Raw genomic sequence first — 21,002 nt, 5'->3', positions numbered from 1 at the left:
CTAACTCCAACTCGTCAAATTTCATTTTGCGCTTGTGACTTGTGACTGTGCATTCCATCCACTCTCCATGGCGCAGAGTTTGCACTCGCAAACCATAAGACACGCAACACCTCATTTAAATACTGCTGTTTGCACCTGTTATCAATTGCACACGCAATCTTAGTTGATCACCCGCAAAACACACAACAACAGCACGCGCAAACTTTTTCAGTGCACACGCAATTTAGTACTCTTTATTTAGGATCTTAGTGAATCGGGCCCTAAATGTTGAAATAGCAGTAAAACCACATTCATTGATGAAATGACATAAGGGATGGAAAGGAGGGATGGCAGTTTTACAGGGGGGATGATTTGGACCGTTTTTATTTCAGGGGGGATGATTTGGACCGTTTTTATTTCAGGGGGGGATGCCATCCCCCCTCATCTCCAGTACTGACTGTATATTTCCAGAGCAGCTTTACAAACCTTGACTTTGTCCTCGTATTCTTGTCGTGACTCTGAAAGCTGCTCCTCCAGCTCCATCAGTGAGTCTTTGAGCGTGTCCACTTGGTACATCAGGTTGCTCTTCTCGTTATCCAGCTGGGCGTTGGACACCATGGCCTGCCGATACTTCTCCTCTGTTTCTGCAAACACGTCCTGAGGTGATGACACAAGCATTACATCAGCAGAAATACATGGGAGCTGCAGCGTTTCTCCGTGGGAACTCTGGTATCCTGCAAGTGTTTGTGGTCATGGCTGGATGGATTTGACAGTAGTGAAACGTGTCAATCTGTGCAGACCGGCTAGAAATGATAAGTGGAACTACGGAAGAGTATTAGGGCCGGGCAGGAGAAAAATAAAAATTATATTTCAGAGGAGGAAGATTTTTTTTTCATTATGCACTCGAAATGTTGAGAAAAAAGTCAAAATGTTGAGAAAAAAGTCAAAATGTCGAGAAAAAAGTCGAAATGTTGAGAAAAAAGTCAAAATGTCATTTTGATTTTGATTTTTTTCCTCAACATTTTAACTGTTTTCTCGAAGTGCACAATAAAAAAAATCTTCCCCTCTCCAATATTTTTTCTCCTGCATGGCCCTAATACTCTTCCGTATGGAACTGACCAACTAAGACAGGAAAACTAAACTAAAGGAATGTGGAACATGCAACTGGATCTCCAGAAGTGGAATCCATGGTGGCAATTTAGAAGTGAAACATATTTACATATCAGAAAAATAAAATTACAAAAGAAAAAGAAAGATTTGACATTAAAGCTGCCAGCAGCATTGATGGGGCCCTGGGGCTTATGGCCCCCTCACGCCCCCCCCGGTAACCACATTCCAAACTGCCTTTGGTGTCACCATCAAAGTCACCCAATCATCATAAACATATTACAAAAAACGACAACATTCTAAGGTTCTGGAGTAAATGATGACACATTTGCACGTGTTATGACATTTTGAAATGTCCGTCTTGCTGCTCTGCTAACTTTAATGAATGCAAAAAAGTACCGTAGTTATAGAACACAACATTCAAATTCTTTTTATATTTTTATATTCCTACATTTTCTTCAATAAAATTTACTTTTACGATTTGTATTCCATTTTTTTTAAATAATTTTAAAAACCTTTTTGTCAGTGTCCCTGAAACAGCTTTCCACCAACAAACCCATTTCACTTTTATCGTGTGTTTTGAATAATTCTAGGCTGCTGACCGGGACCTGGGTGCAGGATTTCTTCCTACTTTCTGTGAAGATGTAAGGAATGACAATAAAGTACTTTGAACCTTTACCCAAGGATAACATTTTAACAATGACATCAAACTTGATGCCTTGAAAAAGGTCTATGACCGAAACGTTGGCCCAATAAACACGAGTACAGTGAGAAGAAGGTGTGCAGGAGTTTTCTTTTTAAATTGGCTGCAGCTTTCCTCCTCCGACGCACCTTTCTGCATGTCCGGTGTGCTAAGTTTTTTTTTCTTCTTTTTTTCTTCCTTTTTCCTTTCCTTTTTAATCTCGACATTTTGACTTTTTTCTCGACATTTCAACGTTTTTCTCGAAATTTTGACTTTTTCCTCGACATTTGGGCTTTTTTCTCAACTTTTTTCTCGACATTTCGACTTTTTTCTCAATATTTCGACTTTTTTCTCTACATTTCAACGTTTTTCACGAAATTTTGACTTTTTCCTCGACATTTGGGCTTTTTTCTCAACTTTTTTCTCGTCATTTCGACTTTTTTCTCGACATTTCAAAGTTTTTCTCTAAAAATTTTCACTTTTTCCTTGACATTTCGGCTTTTTTCTCAACTTTTTTAACTTTTTTCTCGACATTTCGACTTTTTTCTCAACATTTCAACTTTTTTCTCAACATTTCGACTTTTTTCTCTACATGCATAATGAAAAAAAAAACTTCCCCCAGTTATAACTAATATAGAAACATGCAGCACGTGTTTGCTTCATTCTAATCTGATACAAGACTTCATTTTTTGCGGCTCCAGACATATTTGTTTTTTGGGTTTTTGGTCCAATATGGCTCTAAAACATTTTGGGTTTGCTGACCCCTGCCCTATCTCCTTACTGGCGGCGCCGCCATCAAAGATGTAGAGGAAAGGGAGGTGGTTGCGTCCGCACGGGATATTTAAGGTAGGTGGTGCTACCTGCGGCGGACGGACACATTTCACCAGCCAATCAGGATTGGCGTAGTGAGATTAATGCTTCTGACGTCCGCAGCAAGGTGTACATCCCATAGTGAAACATCTAACTCATATTACTCAGAGAACCGGGGTCGTGTAAATAACCTAAAGTCCTGTGGTGTTAGAACTGAACAACACAAAAACAACACGGACCCCAGGAAGAGTAGCTGATGTACTGCATCAGCTAATGGGGGTCCTCATAAATTCAAATTCAAATTCAACATGGCCATTGGAACGATAGAAGAATCTCAGGCTTGTACCTTGACTTCCTTCAGGTTCTGCTTATACTTGATTTCCACATCTTGAATCTGATCCTTCAGCTCATGAATCTCCTGGTGAAGCATGCAGCAGTGGTGAGCAGTGAAGTGGTGGCACAGCAAGCACAGAGGTTGGTGGAAAGATGATGGCAGAAAGATGTTTTACAAAGGAAAAAGAAAGGAAAACAGCATGAACATGACACATATATGGACTAAAGACCACAGATGGTTTGGTATTGTAAAAGCCAGCCAACCAGATTTCTTCATGTTTCTTTCACATTACAGATAGTCCCGTACTTACTAATATTTGATTTGGGAAATTTCATGAATAGAAACAAAGTTGCTCTTAAGGCAGTACAAAAGATTAAAGATTTGTATTGAGCACAATGCCCTTTAGAGTGCAGCCTCAGGGCTGGATAAATGCAGAGGGTTGGGGGGGCATGCCACGTAAAACCTATCCCAAACAAAGACCCATGAGCCGAGTACTAGATCAGTCCAGGCTTGGGTACCGGAGCAGCTGAAGAACTGACAATGAATGTTTGGAGTGGAATATCCCATTTTTAAAAGTCATTTTGGTGGTGATGATAAGTACTTCCAAAAAGACTCAAAAATGTATAGCTTTAGCCGAGTACCCACGTATTAAACATACAACAACCATAGTACTAGTAAAACTATTCACCTAATCAAGTTTTAAACATAAGGCTTACATAACAATCAACAAACTCATCTGGCCACTGCAAATGTCCACTAGCAGGTTTGCAGCTCCTCCAGCTTGGACTGACTAAAAGAGCTGGTAGCCACGACCAACTTTGTTCCAGACAGATCCCGGGACTGCTCATTTTTCTGTCTGCAACATGACACTGGACAGTACAACAAAAATCAGGCTTCAAAACTGGTCTTCAGAAAACCTACAGGTGACATCGTGGATCACAACACAGAACATCAGAGTCTCACATAAAGGCAGAGCTCTCAGGTAAAGCAAAACATCAGAACTACCTTTCAGTTGCTTTTTATATTTTTTCTTGCCACTGTTTGGCTTAAGGCTTTTCTCCCACTAGGGGAGTTTTACCTGCCAGTGTTTATGTAATAATTGCTCAGGGGTTTATGTTCTGGTCTCTGTAAAGCACCTAGAGACAACTTCTGTTGTAATACACGCTATATAAATAAACTTGAATTGAATTATATTTCATGTATTTTGCAGGAAAACACCAGCTGAGTCTGTTAAAAATGGCTGGTGCTGAAATGTATTGATTGTTATGTAAGCCTTATGTTTAAAACTTGATTAGGTGAATAGTTTTACTAGTACTATGGTTGTTGTATGTTTAATACGTGGGTACTCAGCTAAAGCTATACATTTTTGGTCTTTTTGGAAGTACTTATCACCACCGAAATGACATTTAAAAATGGGATATTCCACTTCAAACATTCACTGTCAGCTCTTCAGCTGCTCCGGTGTGGAGCAGCTGAAGAGCTGGGAGCCTTGGGTAACTGTAATTGGCATGTTCCAGCAAACTTATAGGGCCTGTTTGTAAAAATCTATCATATATATACCGATATCATGAAGGGTTAGTTTAGAAAAGATAGTGAATGGACACAAGTCTCATTCTGAGTCTGACCTGGTGCTATCGACTAGGTCAACTATAAGATTAGCAACATTTGTCCCCAACAACATTATAAGACTCTTGATCTGAATATTTTTTCAAATTACAGGGCCATCTCAAATCTCCCTTCATTTCCCAAGTACTGGAGAAAGCTGTTGCTGGCCGTCTTCAGGACCACCTCAAACAGAACAACCTGTTTAGTTTCCGCTCTGCTCACAGCATGGAAACAGCCCTGGTGAGAGTGACAAACGACCTTCTGATCACAGCTGATGCTGCTCCCCCTCTCTTCTCATTCTCCTGGACCGTTCTGCAGCATTTCACACCGTTGACCATGACATACTCTTAAACTGGCTTCATTACCCCATTGGTCTCTCCGACACAACCCTCAACTGGTTCAAGTCATACCTTACAAATCGAACAGAACGCATCTCCCTTGGTAACTCCTTATCCAAACCCCATGATGGCACCTGTGGGGTCCCCCAGGGGTCTGTGCTTGGCCCCACCCTCTTCACCCTCTACCTTCTTCCCCTTGGCCAAGTCATTAGCCGGCATGGAATTTCATTCCACTGCTATGCTGATGACACACAACTTTATGTCAAAACTACAACTGCAGTCCTGTCACCAGTGTCCTCATCCTCATAACTCACCATCTGTCTGGAGGAGATAAAGGCGTGGATGGAGCAACATTTCCTTCAACTGAACAGCTCCAAAACAGAGGCAATCATGGGTGGGCCCCCTCACCAGACCCAGTCATCATCCATAACCAGCATCACCTTCTCTGGTCACAACATTCCCCTCTCTTCATCTGTCACCAACCTTGGTGTCAAAATGGACCTCCAACTCTCCTTTGATTGCCATATAAGTGACCAATCTCCGTCCCACCCTCACCCTCCCAGATTCTGAAAAGCTGGTCCACGGCATTGTCTCCTCCAGACTGGACTACTGTAACGCACTTCTCATGGGGATCCCCAGCAAGAGTCTCCAGAGGCTCCAGTACATCCAGATCACCCCCACTCTTCACTCACTCCACTGGCTTCCTGTGTCCACCAGGACTGAATATAAGGTCTCCCTCCTCACTCACCAGAGTGTCCATGGAAATGCTCCCCCCTAACTCAAAGAACTACTCTTCCCACAACCCACTACACCTCCCTCCGCTCTTCCCAAACTAACCACCTCCATGTTCCCAGGACCAGACTCTGCACCCATGGGTGACGGGGCCTTTAGTGTCGCTGTCCCACGTCTCTGGAATGCCTTCCCTGACAACCTGAGGGCACCATAAACCACAGACTATTTTAATATAATAATTATAATTATGACATCTTTGACAAGACAGAGAGAATGAAGTATCCCAAATTCTGTCAAAACGATTGGTTGAATGAACTGCGTCTACTTTGTTTACTTTCATTTAGTTCCTTTCTATATTAGCTGTAGTGGATTTGGAAGCTTCAAAGGTAACGGGAATACTGTCTGTTCTAGTCCTTCCTGCCCACGACAATAACCATCTACAATGACTCCTAAATGAGAAGAGGCCCATATGATTACTGCAACAATTGATTTCCCTTTGTGGATAAATAAAGTATTTTTTAAATTGAATAAGATTGTTGAGATAAGAGTGAATGTAATTATAATTGCCACAGATCTTTAGGGGCCATGAATCTATATACTGTTCTGGTGTCTTTACAATGTACAGTTAGGGCCCTACTTATGAACCGTTTTCTGTTGGGAGAATTTGTTGGTAAATCCTGTTTATTTATAAGTCCAACTTTTGTGCTGTCGTGTACTGGTGACTAATTGTTTTAGCGTGTTTTAGCTTCGGTGGTTCTTAAGCGACATCAGATGGAAGATAAGAGATGTAATAGAGAGATAGTTGTAAAATATGACATCAGTGTCACCAGTTCAAGCTCACGAGACTATGGTCGTCGAGAGTCTTATTCTTCCTTCATAGATGAGACATTAGGCCTGAACAGCATCACAAGACACTTCACACAGCAAAGAGCTTGCTCCCCGTGGTGGATTTATCTGGGCTCTTGCCCAGATAAATGCACCTAACCCTGCGTTCACACTGAAAGCGTCAAAAATCTCCTGACGCCAGCATCTCGCTGCTTGGTGCATTCACACTGAAAGCTGCATGTACTGTCGACGGCTGCAGTGGGCAGGGCTACAGCTGCAGTGGGCGGGGCTACAGCTGCAGTGGGCGGGGCTAAAGCTGCGCTGCAGAACTGGGAACAGCCTACACATATAGCTGCACATCTTCAGTTTCCTATTTCACCATGGATCACACTTTGGGACGGGTCTTTATATTTTAGCGTTATTTCCGCGTAGATAAGAGTGAGTTTGATGCTCCTTAACAAGTTCGGTCCGCGGATCAACATCAACCGCCAGAGCCCTTGCTCCCGGTGAAGGCTGATTTATGGTTCTGCGTCACACCAACGCAGAGCCGACGGCGTAGGGTACGCGGCGTCGCACACCGTACGGTGCGCGTCGCCGCCTACCCTACCCCGTCAATTAAATAAATATTAAATATATATTAAATATCAAAATGTATAAAACAAATTAAATAAAAATAAACTGCCTGCATATATAGAATAAAAATGCTTCTTGAATAAAATAAAACAAATATCCCTTTCCTGCATAACAATTAAATTAAAATACACTGTGCAATTAATACAATGTAGACAGTAACAGGCAGACTTTTCCACTGAGGTTGACAGTTGTGCAAATAAAAAAACATTTGTGCAAATCTCAAATAAAACATTCAAGTAAATTTGTCACAAAATAAGCTATATCAAAATCATTAAAACAAAAAAAAGTTGTTTTTTTTTAATCGATATAAACGATATTGTCCCGTACCATATTGCGTTTGAAAATATATCGATATATATTAAGATCTCGATATATATCGCCCAGCCCTACTGGCCGGCTGCTCGGGAGCTGCAGGGGAGTGTTCAATATCCTACACATGCGTATAGCTCAGTCTTGCACTTCTCTGTTGTAAAACCACACAAATTGAGATTGCACTGCTTGTCTAGTTTATTGACAAACAAAGAAAGAGGAAATCTTATCCTGATTGCTTTCTAACTGATGCCCCCTTGTGGCCACAACATTTCCAGACCTGCAAACTAACAGGACTGTCTCAGAAAATTAGAATATTGTGATAAAGTTCTTTATTTTCTGTAATGCAATTACAAAAACAAAAATGTCATACATTCTGGATTCATTACAAATCAACTGAAATATTGCAAGCCTTTTATTATTTTAATATTGCTGATTATGGTTTACAGTTTAAGATTAAGATTCCCAGAATATTCTAATTTTTTGAGATAGGATATTTGAGTTTTCTTAAAAGGAACCCTGGCTATTAATACATGTACGTCTTAAAAGATAAATGTTGGTATCAATTATAACAATGTGATATAAAAAACCTTGTTGATGTCTTCGTTTTTATAAAATTTGAAAATATAATTTAACTCGTAGGTCGCCATTGTTGTTTACATTCTGGGTAGTGACGTCAGACGGTGGCTCCTGCTGGCCCCTGTACACTGTTTGACACCCAGAAACAGATGAAAACACAGCTAAACAGGTGACGGCGCACCAGAAACACAGATCAAAACACAGCCAAACATTAAGGTGACGGCGCACCTACAAAAAAGTAAAAAAAAAATAAAAAAAAAGTACCGCACCATAAAGCATGAACTACAAAAACACCATAAAACTCAGATAGACTAACAGACCACACGTTTCAACTAGCAGGTAGCCGATGCTACAATAAAAACCCCAGCCAGATCTGGTGTCATTAAATCAAATAAAGATGTTCTTGCCTATTTGAAGCGAAGTCTGCGCCTCCCGTTTCGTCAAAGTCCCGGGCCAGTCCCCTCAGCCTCTGGTCTGTCATCAGCACCGAAGCCGGTTTTAGGGGGGAGAGGGGTGGGCTATGCCCACCCAAACGTGCATATTGCCCACCGGCGTCTCCATCCCGGCGGCGGCGAGAGCGGATGGCGGAGCGCTGCAGGCTCTAAAGCCCCGGCTACGCCGTCTACGCCGTAGGCTACGCCGTCTACGCCGTCTACGCAGGAGCCTAATGCACTGGTAAGATGCGCACGACTTTGATCATTTTTGCAGATCTCCCGTGCATCACAGAACTTTGATCCAGTTTGCCTGAACCGAGACGTCTTATGGGCTCCCTCGTCAGCCTCCACGGCCGGGAGATGCTGCTCATCTATGTTTTAGATACCTGTCCCAGTTAAACTAACGGGGCTTATCTTCCCAGAGCCAACGAACTACGTCATCGCCCCCAGAATGCATTGCGCAGGTAAAACATGGCGCCTCCCACAGGTCAAAATATGTGATAAACATTGTAGATTTTTAAAGCAATTAGATTATTTTATGTGTTTCTAACAACATATTTTAGTATAAGAGAACAATTGTGGCTAATTAGGGACTACATGTCTTAATAGCCAGGGTTCCTTTTAAGCTGTATTTTTCTGAGACCGTCCTGTATACAGCCCTTGCCCAAGCAACAAGACACTTTTCTGTATGAAAGCTCACAATTCAAAAATGTGTCAGTAGGGGACTATTTGTATGTTTTTTTGAGAAGACACTTTCAGAGTAAAAAAGAACCCAATGTGGGTTTGGCACACAACAGTGCAAGCATCTAAAAGACATTTTGCAAGACATTTTCTTGTAACTTCCCTCTGATTCTCTATTCCACTGACTGTGTGAGCTTTACAATCCCGTGCCAGCCGTCCTAGTCCTCTCTGTGTCGGGGGGAGTTTACCTTGATATCTCGTATGGAGCTTTCTACGTCCACCGCTGTGTCCTCACTTCCTCTCCGCAAGGACATGCCCCCTAGCGAGGTGAGGGTTCCTGCCGTTAGGGCAGAAGCTGGACGAGACCCCTGACAAGAGAAACATACACATTTGTACTAAAGACATCACCACTTATCGCTCTATTTTATAGACTAATGCCGTCTAATGACAGAGTCCTCCCATGAAATTCACTCACCTTCTCCAGGAATTCTCTGTCCTCCTCCTGAAAATACAAATGACAAACAATCAGAGCAAGCAGAGGCTAAAGGGAGGATAAGTACGGGATAATGACATTAACATAAATATATGGACGACGTGGGGGCGTGAACCTTTTTGCCTCCGCAAAGTCCATATATTTATGTTAATGTCACCTCGAAGGACATTATCCGCTTATACCAGTCACTTACCAGAAAACATAAATATTAAATCAGTTGTTCATGCTTTAGTGTGTTTTCAGTGTAAATCATTAGTTTTATAACAACCACAGCTGAGCGGCTGAGCGACTATTTAATCTCTCGTCTGCAGCCGTTGGAACCTGATAGTTTTTTAACAAGCCATAACTCAGTTTCCTTGGTAACACCTGAGGGTCTGACTAATACCTGGAACAATCACTACCGTCCCATAAGCTCATTAGTGGACACAGTGTTGATTCTCCAGGAACTAGGACGGACCTGAGATACGACTCAGCAACAGGAGATATTCTAGTCCACTCAGCTCCGCTCGCCTATTTTCTTTTCTCTCCTCTTCTGCATCCCAGTCATCAAAATTGTTAAATTCACAAAATAAATTAAAAGAAATTACAAAATCCCTCATGTGCCGTCCTGCGGTAGCCGGCTCTTCTTCTCTGAATCTCTGTTGCCGTGGTTACCACCTGGCAGTTGATCCAGCGCAATGATATTAAAGATATCAGGCAGTTTGACCAAACTTGTTTTCTAGGTGGAGGTTATCACTTTTAACCTACACCTGCCAGCCAATCAGAATGGAGTATTCACACAGACCGTGGTATAAAGAAAAGTATTTTACCTTCATATCTCCTGATAAAAAAACCAACATAAAAGAGGATACACTAAAGAAGATATAACCAGCCTGGGCTGCTGTTTTCATGAACACCAAACATCTCCAGGTTCTAGTCAAGTTCAAAAGCACTTCAAACAAAGCCGTCCCAGTGTCATGCAGCACCACGGACCAGGACTACGTTTACATCAGTCAAAATTGGGGTTATTGCTGATATTCCGGTTACTGAAACATTAGGAATATTCCGTTTACATGGTAAATAATCATTGGGGATATCTGGATCAAACCAGCGACGCACGGAGAACATCATGACGCAATTACCGTCATTTCTGCTTCTTCTTCCTGTATCCAAATTCAAAACAAATGCTGCTTCGCGCAACTTTTCTCTCACCTTCTTGTAAATCTTCTATCCCGGTACTTTCTACCGTCTACAAATGCAGAAATGTTCATATCCTTCATTACATTTATGAAGTGATTAGTCTCCTCCTGGTCTTGTTTCTCCGTGTTTAGAAGAACTTCCTGGACTCAAAAGACCAGGATTCCTTGTGAACAGAGCATGAGCAGAAAACTAATTCCTGTTCCGTTTGATGGGGATATTCCGTTTGGTGTTTACATGACCCAATATTCAGGTTTTAAAAGGAGTAACCCAGGGCTCATATTCGGGTTTTTAAAAACCCCAAAATGAGCAGATTCGGGTTATTCAAAGGGTTATTGGTGTTTACATGGCCGTGCAAATACGGGTTATTGCCAATATTGGGGTTTTAAAAGGGTTATTGATGCATGGAAACACAGTCAACGACCAGACCAGGTCCACACCCAGGGCAGCGGGGATGCAGCGGGGATGCAGCGGGGATGCAGCTCACGTGGCAGCCGGGGAGTCCTGCAGCTGCAAAGCGGTTCACGTCAGGGAAGTCGGGGATGGTGACACTGTCCAGGTCGTGGAGACTGGAGCCAGTCGTGCTCAGGAAGTTGGAAACAGAGCCACAGTTGTCCTACGACGGCCACCGGTGACACAACAACAGATCCCAACTCAGAGGAATTCTACACTTCTGAACACACAACAATGCCTGCTCTGCTTCAGCTTCTGGACTGAGAAGATCTACAATCAGCCATTGATGCACATCCATTTATCTTTAATATTCATCTTTTATTGCTATTTTTTTTTCTTTGTCTGCATATATATTAATGGTTAATACCATGTTGGTAAAAACCTAAGGCATATATATATATATATATATATATATATATATATATATATACAGTGAGAGTAAAAAGTATTTGACCCCTTGCTGATTTTGTTGGTTTGCCCACGAATAAGGACATGATCATTCTATACTTTTAATGGTAGATGTATTCTAACATGGAGAGACAGAATATCAAAAAGAAAATCCAGAAAATAACTTAAAATAATTTATTTTAATTTATTTGCATTTCATTGAGGGAAATAAGTATTTGATCCCCTAGTATGCATTAGGAGTTCTGGCTTTCACAGACCAGTTAGACACTCCCAATCAACCTGTTACCTGAATTGAAGACACCTGTTCTAACTAATCACTTGTATAAAAGGCACCTGTTCACAGAATCAGACAATCAGACAGATTCCAAACCCTCCAACATGGGTAAGACCAAAGAACTCTCTCAGGACCTCAGAGACAGGATTGTTGACCTGCACAAATCTGGTATTGGCTACAAAAACATTAGCAAGATGCTAGGTATTAAAGTAACAACTATTGGTGCAATTGTGAGAAAATCTAAGAAGTTTAACATGACCATCAATAGACCTCGGTCTGGTGCTCCACAGAAGATTTCACCTCGTGGGGTGGCAAGGATCATGAGAACTGTGATAAATCGTCCTGCAACCACACAGAGGGAGTTGGTGAATGACCTCAAGGCAGCTGGGACCACAGTCACCAGGAAAACAATTGGCAACACCTTGCGCCGAAATGGATTAAAATCCTGCAGTGCCCGAAAGGTACCCCTGCTGAAGAAGGCACATGTGGAGGCCCGCCTAAAGTATGCCAATGATCACCTCAAAGATGCACAAAGTGATTGGGAGAAGGTTCTGTGGTCAGACGAGACCAAAATTGAACTATTTGGCCTGAACTCTACCCGTCATGTGTGGAGGAAGAAAAATGCTGCCTATGACCCCAGGAACACTGTGCCCACCGTCAAGCATGGAGGTGGAAACATTATGTTTTGGGGGTGTTTCTCTGCCAAGGGCACAGGGCTACTTCACCGCATCAGTGGAAAGATGGATGGAGCCATGTACCGTGCAGTCCTGGGGAACAACCTCCTCTCCTCTGCAAGGAAGCTGAAAATGGGCCGCGGTTGGGTCTTCCAACATGACAACGACCCGAAGCATACAGCAAAGGCAACAAAGGAGTGGCTCAAGAAGAAGCACATTAAGGTCATGGAGTGGCCCAGCCAGTCTCTGGATTTCAATCCAATTGAAAAACTATGGAGGGAGCTGAAGGTCCGAGTTGCCAAGCGACAGCCCACCAACCTTAATGATTTAGAGAGGATCTGCAAAGAAGAGTGGGCCAAAATTCCTCCTGATATGTGTGCTAACCTTGTGGTAAACTACAACAAACGTCTGACCGCTGTGCTTGCAAATAAAGGCTTTGCCACCAAGTATTAAGTGCTTTTGGCTAGAGGGATCAAATATTTATTTCCCTCCATGAAATACAAATTAATAAAAATATATTCTTTAAAGTTATTTTCTGGATTTTTGTTTTGATATTCTGTCTCTCCATGTTAGAATACATCTACCATTAAAAGTATAGAATGATCATGTCTTTATTAGTGGGCAAACCAACAAAATCAGCAAGGGGTCAAATACTTTTTACTCTCACTGTATATATATATATATATACACCGTATTTTCTGGACTATAAACTATTTCAACCGTGCAGCTTATACAAAGGTGCAGCTATTCTGTGGATTTTTCTTCCACCACTCGGGGCGCTTTAACCGGAATTAGAATCAAAACTAAGACAAAATAAAAGCAAAGAAGAATACGCTACTTCTTATTTAGCAGATAGAAGTAGGTAGAAGCAGATTTCAAACAGATAAATAGATAAGTAAATAGCGGTTATTTTCTCTTGGTTCTGTCCCGTTTTAATCAGCAAAGTTGCTGCCGTGTTAAAAGACACTGTTAGGAAAGATCTATTTAGGTACAAACATGTACATCATTTACAGTTCAACAGTTCTGTACATGTAGTAAATATCTAATCTAACAACAGAAATATCTGCAGCTGGCATATCTTTTTTTTTTAAATAGAGCGGATGCAGCTTATATACAGGTGCGGCTTGTATATCTTTTATTATTTTTTAAAAAATAGAGCGGATGCAGCTTATAGTCCAGAAAATACGGTATATACACACATATATATATATATATATATATATATATATATATATATATGTATATGTATGTATGTATGTATATATATATATATATATATATATATATATATATATATATATATATTTATATTATCTATTTATTTATTTATTTTTAGCTCTATTGTTGAGATCCAGTCCCATGATGACACTGTAACCTGCTGCAATCCCTAAATCACTACAGTGTGTGTGAGTGGATGCAGGTACTGGGACTCCTGATTTACACCATGCCTGTGCAGTTCAAATATCGGCGTGGCACCCAAATGTATCTTGTAGTTGTACAAACATGTTTGCTGTGAAACCCGGGGAGGGAGATCTCACCACTGGGCTGGAGCGGGCTGAACTGGCCCTGCTGGAGGTTCTGGAGCGGGGATAACCCATGATGTCTAAGGGCTGGGGAGAGAGGACCATGTCATCACACCAGAGTTGGTTTCTTCTGATACAAATCCTGTGATTAGTTTGATTGAAGGTGTTTGCAAATGTAGTTTTCCTGTTTTGTGCGATTTGTTTCATTTTGTATGAACCACGGGGCAACATGACAACTTCCAGGTTGAGTCCATTGCAATAATAAGAAAGTTCCAGTTTCTCCACTGACCGCTATGGGCTGGCATCATTGCAGAAATACAACATATTAATAGTAACCTTTTGTTACTTTTGTGGTTGACAGCTGTACGAGGAGGTGAATTTTTGTTGCACCAAATAAAGCGCAATTATTGAGGTTAAGCAGGACTAAAAGCCCAGAATGATAGGATTCAGTGATCTCAGAGCATCTAAACATGGCATGGTGGGTAGAGACGCTTTTAGTCGACTGAAACTTGACACGACTAAAAGGAGAATGAACGTGACTAAACCGAATAAAAACTAAAATGATAGCTTGACCCAAAGACTAGACTAAAACTGAAATTGAAACAGGCTGACCAAAACAACACTAGTTCAGAGAAAAGAACTGCTAGGAGGTGTCACAGGAAGCTGGAGAAACTCTGCAAGGATTTATTGAGGCTACAGACTGGGATTACACAGGATATCAATGCCTGGACTGAGTACATTCCTGACAACATGAACTGAAACTAGTGACAACACCATCCCCACCAGAACAGGGGGCTGCTTCCCCAGTAACTAACCCTCAAAGACCCTCAACGACGAACAACACAGTCTTCATGGGGGGAGGCAGCTCATTATTGACAACTCAAGTCAGCATAAAGTCAAAATGAAAAGCTCCAGCAGAACAGAGTAAGGCCACGTTTACACATAACCGGGTATTTACAAAAAACTGATATTTCCCCCTCTACGTTTTGAAAAATCCCATCATTTCCAGGAACCTGCATAAATATCTGTTAAGGTGCTATGAGCAGCCAGACCTACAGGGGGCAGTGTAACAAGACAAAAAAACATCAACCAACGACACGAGTAACTTCCAGTTACTTCCAAGATGAACCAGAGTCTTTGGTTTGGAGTGACAGAGAAGTGGAGTTACTTTTAAGTGTGACTTTAGAATATAAAACAGGTAAAATACAAGAAAATATTGACGGTGGCCAAACTAATTGTAAACACAGGTCACACTCATGACGCGTGCAAAAAACTCAAAATCTTACCAGGAATATTTGTCTTATTTCTAGTTAAAATGTCTAATTTTTAGTCAAAAAATCTCATTAGACTTAAAGCAAGAGTCATCACCAGATAAAGAACTTGTTATTTGACAATTTTCACCTGTTTCAAGTAAATTTTCACTTTTTTCCAGTGATGAGTCTTGTTTTAAGTGTAATGAGATTTTTTTTTACTAAAATTTGAAACATTTGAACTAGAAATAAGACAAATATTTTTGTTAAGGTTTTGAGTGTGAGTCTCATAATGTGACGTTCTGAAGCCTAAATGTCCGTTTCCCTCCGTTTTTGCAAATCTCCACTTTGGCCGGAGTTTTCAGAAATGATGGTTTTTGGTGACTTTGAGCTTCGTTTTCGTGTAAACGAACGGCCAAAACACATGAAAACACCACTGTTTTTGCTACCTGTAGAAGAAGATCCCCTCAAGCTTGGACACAACCAACCAACATGTTCTCCAACAGGTTTCCTTATCATGGATGTGAAATCTAGCTAGACCAGAAATGGTTTTTGAACTGGGCTATAAATATTTTTTATGTTAATGTTAATATTTTCTACAATGTTGGAGTCAACCTGGAAGTGAGATTGTTGGTGCTTGCATTAAACAGATGCACGCCTATTTTGTGTAATACGGTGCATGCTGTGCAAAATCCACATGTTCAAGTAGTCGATGTAATAGATTACATGGACACTTTGTTACAGCCCTAGTTTTTAATTTACTTACATTATAACCTTTAATGGAAAATTAACTTTTTACAGAATATTGGCTTCATATGGAAGTTGTGTTTGCCCTGTGATCAGCATTAGCTTCTTCAGGTCAACACATTGTTACTGACCCTGCCAGACAAAACACTGTAACCATCCTCACTGCTGTTGCTCTGTGGATAAAAAAACAGGAATGAGAGACTCCTGCCATGTCTGTCCAGGACATTCATGCAGCTTCTTTTTAGTTACAACATTCTTACATACGTCTTTATCTCTGTGCTTATGTTTCTTCTTTTTCTTGGACTTTTTATGCAGCGGGTAGCCCTTAAGAGGGACAGAAAAACAACCGTCAAGTCGAAAATCTCAGCAACCGAGCCGTCTCATTATACATGCAAGAACAGCCTGACGTATCAAGCAAACACTGTATCCATGTGAGTTCAATGAACAATCATTAGTACGAAGACCATTTCCACAATTAAGAAGCACACCAGAAAACAGCTTCACACTTTGAGGCATAACCGACCGTTTGACCTGAAGAAAAACAAAGCACAATGTTCTTGTGGTCAGAATGAAAGCAAACTGCTTTCAAGGGAGTCAGCCTTCCTGCACAAGACCCTCCGCCCCATTCAGCCCTCATTCTTTACACTCAGAAACAAATCCGGAAGCAGAAAAGGACATTGTTCACTTTTGGCATGCATAAAAGCGAGAAAAAAAAAAGAAGAAAAAAAAAAATCGGGCTAACCAACATTAAATTATTTCAATCATGCGTAGAAGGTAAAATGGTGAGGAAGGTGCACATGTGAATAACAGACGCTCACCTCTTCACCACAAGCCCCAACAAAATCAAGGTCCAACTGTGCAAAACAAAACAACATCATCAGCGTACAGAATCCCAACAGACTGCTGCTGGGAATAAGACAGAGAGGCTCAAAATGAGGATTTTAAAAAGAGGGAATGCGCATGACGTCACAGATGTGACCACACAGCGGGTTAAACCACTGAGTGTCAGAAAGACTGAGTGTCAGAAAGACTGAGTGTCAGAAAGACTGAGTGTCAGAAAGACTGAGTGTCAGAAAGACTGAGTGTCAGAAAGACTGAGTGTCAGAAAGACTGAGTGTCAGAAAGACTGAGTGGCAGTGTAAACTTTCAGTTAGAGCAACTGGAAAACATCTAAAATGGGAAAGAGCTGTTGTGCGATCGACTGTATTCATAGATTTAGCAAGAAATCTGAGTTATCGTTTTACAGACTGACAAAAGATAAGCTTAAGAGAGACAAATGGATTGCTGCAATTCACAGAAACAACTGGATTCCAGACACCGAAACATGGATTTGTGGTTCCCATTTTGTATCAGGTAATGTTGGATTTTTGGGTAGCTAACGTTAAACGGTCAAATCATAAAGTTCGGTGTCCTCATCACTTTAATTTCTACAACAAATCCTGCCTTGAAGTCGGACCAAGCGTCAAGACTTTTGTATACCTTCAAGCTTTGCTTCGTGTATTTCCCCGGCGGAAATACACGGAAATTAAGTACATATAAATATCAGGAAACTGGATTCGTGGCAAAATATTAATGTCCATGGACCACTGGTTCTTGGTAACTGTACCAAATATGAATGTCCATGGACCACTGGTTCTTGGTAACTGTACCAAATATTAATGTCCATGGACCACTGGTTCTTGGTAACTGTACCAAATATTAATGTCCATGGACCACTGGTTCTTGGTAACTGTACGAAATATTAAAGGTATTGTGACATGAAAAACACATTTTTCTTGATTTTTTGTGTTTTGTTGGGTGTCTTGACATCAATTACACCCAAAAAACAACTAACTTTTAACATTCAGTGTATTGTGTTCTTTCTGGGATTTTCCGCATAACTGTGCAAAAACGGCGCACCTGGTTTGGTGGCGGGCCGTGACGTCAGGGCCCGCTAAATCACCGCCCCCTCCACCCAGCTCCCTGCCTCCTCTCCTCTCCAGCGCACCATAAAGGCTGATTTATGGTTCCGCGTTACACCGACGCAGAGCTTACGGCGTAGGGTTACGCGGCGACGCGCACCTTACGCTGAACCCTACGTCGTAGGTTCTGCGTCGATTTAACGCGGAACCATAAATCAGGCTTAACACGGAGCAGTTTAGAGCCTCTTCTGTTCTAATCACCGGAGGAAAACTGCTAAGAAGACCCGCGGCCACTGACTGGACTTAAGATAAGGAGACACTGCTGCTTGCATGCCTTTATTTTTATGATTGTTTGCTGTGGACTGTCTGCTTCGCCCTGCTGCTTTTCCGTGCATGCTTCGCCTGTCGCTCCCGGCTTAACTCTACGACGCCGCTGTGAGCGTATTGCTCGCGGGGAGCTGCGGTCCCGGTCCTCTGGTCCCGGTTGGACTTCATCCCCGGGCTGTAGTCGCCCTGTCTGGGCTGTGTGTCGGTGTTTGTGGTTCGGTGTGCGCGCGTGTGTGTGGAGACGCCGGCAGAAGTGTGTAGCGGTTGGTTGGAGGAGGTTTGGAGGAGGAGCGGCGCAATGATTGACAGGAAAGGGGGTAAAGGAAGCGTTTTTCACGGCGCAAAAAAACACTGTCATAAAAAGCCAGGAATGGAGTACTAGAGTGAAGTTTTTCTTGTTACACTCTTTTAGACACATTTGAGGGATGTTGGCCAAGACTTTTTATAGTGTTAAAAATGATGTCACAATACCTTTAATGTCCATGGACCACTGGTTCTTGGTAATTGTACCAAATATTAATGTCCATGGACCACTGGTTCTTGGTAACTGTACCAAATATTAATGTCCATGGACCACTGGTTCTTGGTAACTGTACCAAATATTAATGTCCATGGACCACTGGTTCTTGGTAATTGTACCAAATATTAATGTCCATGGACCACTGGTTCTTGGTAACTGTACCAAATATTAATGTCCATGGACCACTGGTTCTTGGTAACTGTACCATATATTAATGTCCATGGACCACTGGTTCTTGGTAACTGTACCATATATTAATGTCCATGGACCACTGGTTCTTGGTAACTGTACCAAATATTAATGTCCATGAACCACTGGTTCTTGGTAACTGTACCAAATATTAATGTCCATGCACCACTGGTTCTTGGTAACTGTACCAAATATTAATGTCCATGGACCACTGGTTCTGGGGTAACTGTACCAAATATTAATGTCCATGGACCACTGGTTCTTGGTAACTGTACCAAATATTAATGTCCATGGACCACTGGTTCTTGGGGTAACTGTACCAAATATTAATGTCCATGGACCACTGGTTCTTGGGGTAACTGTACGGGTCACTGTCAAGTCCAACTGACGCTAATTTAAGCCCATAATCAGCTGTTATCCCGTCTTCTCCACTAGTTGCAGCTGTTTTTGCCACTCAGTGTGAGTAAGGGGAAGTGACGTCAATGCAGACCCTCTATTACAACGTGCTAACGTGATACTGACCCTGACACTGCCACGGCTTCCCAGAGATCTCTGCTCATCAACGTCCGACAGCTGCAGGGAGAGGTGAAGTGGAGCGTTTGGGTTCACCATGTTCATTTACCTTCAATGTTTTATTTCTTCACAGACTCATTTTACTTATTGTTCTACAACCTTTACCTGAGGACACCAGGTTTTTACAGAAGAGCAACAAAAAACCAAAGCTCATACCTTCCGCACTCCATATTCTCAAAATCAAGCTGAATGAAAAGATTGCCTGATGGCGCTTTTCCACTAGTACCTACTCAGCCCGACTCGGAGGTTGGAGTGAAGCTGCTGTGACGTATTTGATTGTGGGATCTAAACGAAGAAGACAACAACACTAAAGATGTAGAACCTGGAGGAGATGATAAATGTGCTGCTGGATCTGTGGCTTGTGTTCCATATCAAGTTAAAAAATGAGAGTGAGAGAAGATTCAAGCAGCGATGCTTTTTTTTTTTCTTTATCTCAGCGCTGCTGAAAAGTCAGCTGGAGCCGTGAGCAGTTATGAAGAGACAGAGTTCCTGGTAGATCTGGTCGTTCCTTATCTCCGTCTAGATCTTTTTAATTCTCTCCTCAGCACCAGGTTTATGAACATCTGACCCTCAGAGTTGGATCAGAAACAGACTTTTGCTGCCATTGCTGGTTGAATAAAATGAACAAGAATCCGTCAGAGTCTCTTTCTCTGATTTCCTCCTCCTGACTCAGACGTCTGACTCCAACCCCCCGACCAATCGGTGGCCTGTAGTGTGATGATGTCAGATACAGCCGACTCAGCAGCTTAGAACCTCAGCAGAATAGATACAGAAAAGTATCTACTCTGCACGTTAGACCCCTGGTGGAAAAGAACCAAACTGAGGCGAGTCGAGTCGGGCTGAGTAGGAACTAGTGGAGGGGTCAGCAACCCGTGGCTCTGGAGCCCCATGCAGCTCTTTTTTTCTTCCCTTTTTTTTCTTTTTTCCTTTTTCTTCTTCTTTTACCTTTCCTTTTTAATCTCGAGATTTCGACTTTTTTCTCGGAATTTGGAATTTTTCTCAAGATTGTACTTCAACATTAATCTTGACATTTCAACTTTTTACTCGACATTTCGACTTTTTTCTCAACATTTCGACTTTTTTCTCGACATTTCGACTTTTTCTCAACATTTCGACTTTTTTCTCAAGATTGTACTTCAACATTAATCTTGACATTTCGACTTTTTTCTCGACATTTCAACTTTTTTCTCAACATTTCGACTTTTTTCTCAACATTTGACTTTTTTCTCGAAGTGCACAATAAAAAAAAAATCTTCCCCCAGGTCTAACTAATATAGATAAATGCAGCATGTGTTGTCTTCATTCTAAGGCTTATACAAGACTTTTCATTTTTTGCGGCTCCAGACATATTTGTTTTTTGTGTTTTTGGTCCAATATGGCTCTAAAACATTTTGGGTTGCTGACCCCTGAACTAGTGGAAAAGCGCCATGAGCTTCTGCTGGAAAA

At 41.7% G+C, this 21,002-nt stretch overlaps 1 protein-coding gene across 3 annotated transcripts in view; it reads right to left on the bottom strand.

Annotated features, from left to right (window-relative positions):
• lrrfip1a (leucine rich repeat (in FLII) interacting protein 1a) overlaps positions 1 to 21,002 on the bottom strand; it is a 77,349-nt gene that overhangs the window by 22,194 nt on the left and 34,153 nt on the right. The window contains exons 8-17 of one of the 3 annotated variants that reach the window (XM_061723036.1): positions 19,506 to 19,556; positions 16,865 to 16,900; positions 16,311 to 16,370; positions 16,178 to 16,219; positions 14,065 to 14,136; positions 11,205 to 11,333; positions 9,524 to 9,550; positions 9,297 to 9,416; positions 2,925 to 2,996; positions 466 to 636 (exon numbers count right to left, since the gene is read on the bottom strand). In XM_061723036.1, the coding sequence (XP_061579020.1) occupies positions 466 to 636; positions 2,925 to 2,996; positions 9,297 to 9,416; positions 9,524 to 9,550; positions 11,205 to 11,333; positions 14,065 to 14,136; positions 16,178 to 16,219; positions 16,311 to 16,370; positions 16,865 to 16,900; positions 19,506 to 19,556 (780 nt within the window). The remainder of the gene's footprint in view (positions 1 to 465; positions 637 to 2,924; positions 2,997 to 9,296; positions 9,417 to 9,523; positions 9,551 to 11,204; positions 11,334 to 14,064; positions 14,137 to 16,177; positions 16,220 to 16,310; positions 16,371 to 16,864; positions 16,901 to 19,505; positions 19,557 to 21,002) is intronic. The other 2 variants (XR_009782776.1, XR_009782777.1) reach the window with 2 other exon arrangements.

Source organism: Cololabis saira, chromosome 6 (assembly GCF_033807715.1).
Source record: "Cololabis saira isolate AMF1-May2022 chromosome 6, fColSai1.1, whole genome shotgun sequence".
In the NCBI taxonomy this organism is placed as follows: Eukaryota; Metazoa; Chordata; class Actinopteri; order Beloniformes; family Belonidae; genus Cololabis; species Cololabis saira.
Note: the sequence above shows the minus strand (reverse complement) of the source record. Positions and strands in the feature narration are given on the sequence as shown.